Source organism: Aplysia californica, unplaced genomic scaffold (genome assembly GCF_000002075.1).
Source record: "Aplysia californica isolate F4 #8 unplaced genomic scaffold, AplCal3.0 scaffold00501, whole genome shotgun sequence".
Classification (NCBI taxonomy): Eukaryota; Metazoa; Mollusca; class Gastropoda; order Aplysiida; family Aplysiidae; genus Aplysia; species Aplysia californica.
This window is the reverse complement of record NW_004797771.1, coordinates 205889-208281: the sequence shown is the minus strand read 5'-3', so window position 1 is coordinate 208281 and position 2393 is coordinate 205889. Positions and strand designations below refer to the sequence as shown.

At 41.0% G+C, this 2393-nt stretch overlaps 1 protein-coding gene across 3 annotated transcripts in view; it reads left to right on the top strand.

Annotated features, from left to right (window-relative positions):
* LOC101849151 overlaps window positions 1-2393 on the top strand; it is a 25949-nt gene that overhangs the window by 20312 nt on the left and 3244 nt on the right. For all 3 annotated transcript variants that reach the window (XM_035971765.1, XM_035971767.1, XM_035971766.1), the window contains 2 exons: window positions 1535-1603; window positions 1971-2060. In XM_035971765.1, the coding sequence (XP_035827658.1) occupies window positions 1535-1603; window positions 1971-2060 (159 nt within the window). Of the gene's footprint in view, window positions 1-1534; window positions 1604-1970; window positions 2061-2393 lie in introns of those variants that run through there.

Here is a 2393-nt window from a genome sequence, read left to right as displayed (position 1 = left end):
AGAGAGAGAGAGAGAGAGAGGGCGCAGACGGACAGACAGAGGAATAAGAAAAAGAAAGGGAGGGAGGGAGGAAGGGAGGGAGATGACAGAGAGGGTAGAGACTACTAGAAAGGGTGAAGGAGAAAAAAGGGGGTAAAGCTTTAATAAATACTCTCTGATCTCGTTTATTTGGCACAAAAACCCTCTATTTTATCAACTAGTCGTGTTTACGAGTGGAGATTAGACAAATGTGTAAGCAGTAAGCGCACTTTACAGACAATAGAAAAGTGCTGTTCCAGTAAAATTCATTTACAGTCAATTAAAATGTCGTATTACTCCCCACCGCTCTGTTGTTCGCCTCCGATCTCGTAATGGGTCCAAACAAACTACTATTTGCTTAGCCTTGCCTGAAATCAGAAGGACAAATCAGAAGTAAACGTTCCAGAGAAGACTTGTCTGATTGATTGAAAACCAATGCCTTTATCACTGATTCCCGAATTTCAATGTTTCTCAGTAGCCGACCATGGGAAAATCATTAAAATTTATCACATCCAGTGAGCCAGCTTTGGAAATTGTGATGAAAGCCCTTATAAAAACGCGTCGATTAGGAAGTAGGTGGGCTACCCTGTTGTTTTCACAAAGACTCTTGCATTATCAATGCCATTTGTTACCCCAAGAGACGTTCCATGCAGTGTGTTTTTATTGGACGGATTTTTATGTTGTTGTTGTTTTGGGCGGGGTTTTTTGTGTGTTTTTTTCGGAAAGCGGAAAGGGGGGGGGTGGAGGTAGTAGGGCGGAGCTGAGGGAAATATATTTACCTTTCTTTAACATTTTTATTTAATGAGAGAACGGATTCAGGAATACCATCAGCTAAGTTGAAATCATGCTGAACTATAATGTCGATGGCTCTGGTTCAAATCTCCAAAGGGGGGGGGGGGGTTGAACTTGGATTTTGGGAGAGTTTTCAAGGCTCTCAGCCTACTTGAGGTCCTGCTTGAGATACACGTAAAATTTGGAGATCAAGCCTTCTAGATAATCTTACAGTTCTGCATAGTGTTGCACCTATATCCTGCGACATACTATTACATGAATAGTGTCGTAATAACATATCTCTAGTGATAGGCTAAACTATTTCGAGCCTCTTTTATTGAATACACACAGGTAATGTCAACTCTTATGCATGTGTATCGTCTCTGGGAATTGCACCTTCGTTCTCCCTTCTTTCTTCTCCTTCCCTCTGGGCAAAGTGCCTCTACTTTGAAATATCCTTTGGAAGCTGGTTGACCTTACCTAAAATGTCTATAAGAAAAATTGGTCTGTGTGTACAAAAAGCTTTCGAACAGAACAGAGAGCTTTATGTTCCTGTCAGAAATACACGTCTGAAGGAAAATAGAACGTTTCCAGTTCGAATTCACGGAATGCGTGCAGTATCTATAACTTGCATCGAAGTGTAAACATAGTTCGATGAAAAGTAGAGAAGAAAACAATAAGTATTCAAAAGAGCTAGATGAAGACACATCTAGATTTATTCTGCTTCTTCCCCCTCTTGCTTCAGATGCATGCTGCGAGACATGACCTCCAGACCGTGCAAACTCATGGCGTCACGATACAAGACCTCACCCAGGTTAGCTTTTTATTGTTTTGTGAGTGGGTGATTGGCGGGTGGTCTGATGATGTGCTTGGCTCCTTCTTTTCTATCAAACATCTATGGTCCGCTTCTCTCCTTTTTTAAAAAATGTTACTCTCTTGTAGCTTAATATATACTTCTAATCCTCGACATTTATATGGCCTAATTTTGTTGCAACTGCCATACAACTCTTACTTAGAGTGATCATTGATTGGTTTATGCTTATCTATACATCGTGGTTTGGGATTCTGTCTTACAAGGTTGGCTCTCAGAGTCAGGGGCAAAATAGTTCGCAAATTATCTCGAATGTGTCGATATTGGTGTAATATATTAACTCACACATGTTATCTCTTTACGTCCTCAGCTGCAGTTGTTCCTTGCCAAGTTGAATGGGCCTAGCATGGGGTTTACCGTACTAGGCATGGTCACCGTCACAAAGGAGTTAATGCTAACGGTACGAACGGTTCGTTCATGGATGTGTGGCGGCAGGCTCGTATCATCACTCTCCTATAATACTTTATCAATGGCACTGGTATCCTTATATAAATGTTATTAAATTTGTAGCTCTGTAAAAATCTATGTGGGCTCTCGTGGTCGAGAGGTTACGGTGTTCACGTCTCATTCAATTTAGGATGACCTAAATAAGCTAAACCCCCTCCCTTATCTTATTTAGGCCACATCATATGGTAGATTTCTTGACCATGGGTTCGGAAGGTCGAGATTCTACTGATCTTTTTATTTAGAGCGGGGGGATTATTTCAAAATAGAGGATGACACTGAATGAAAA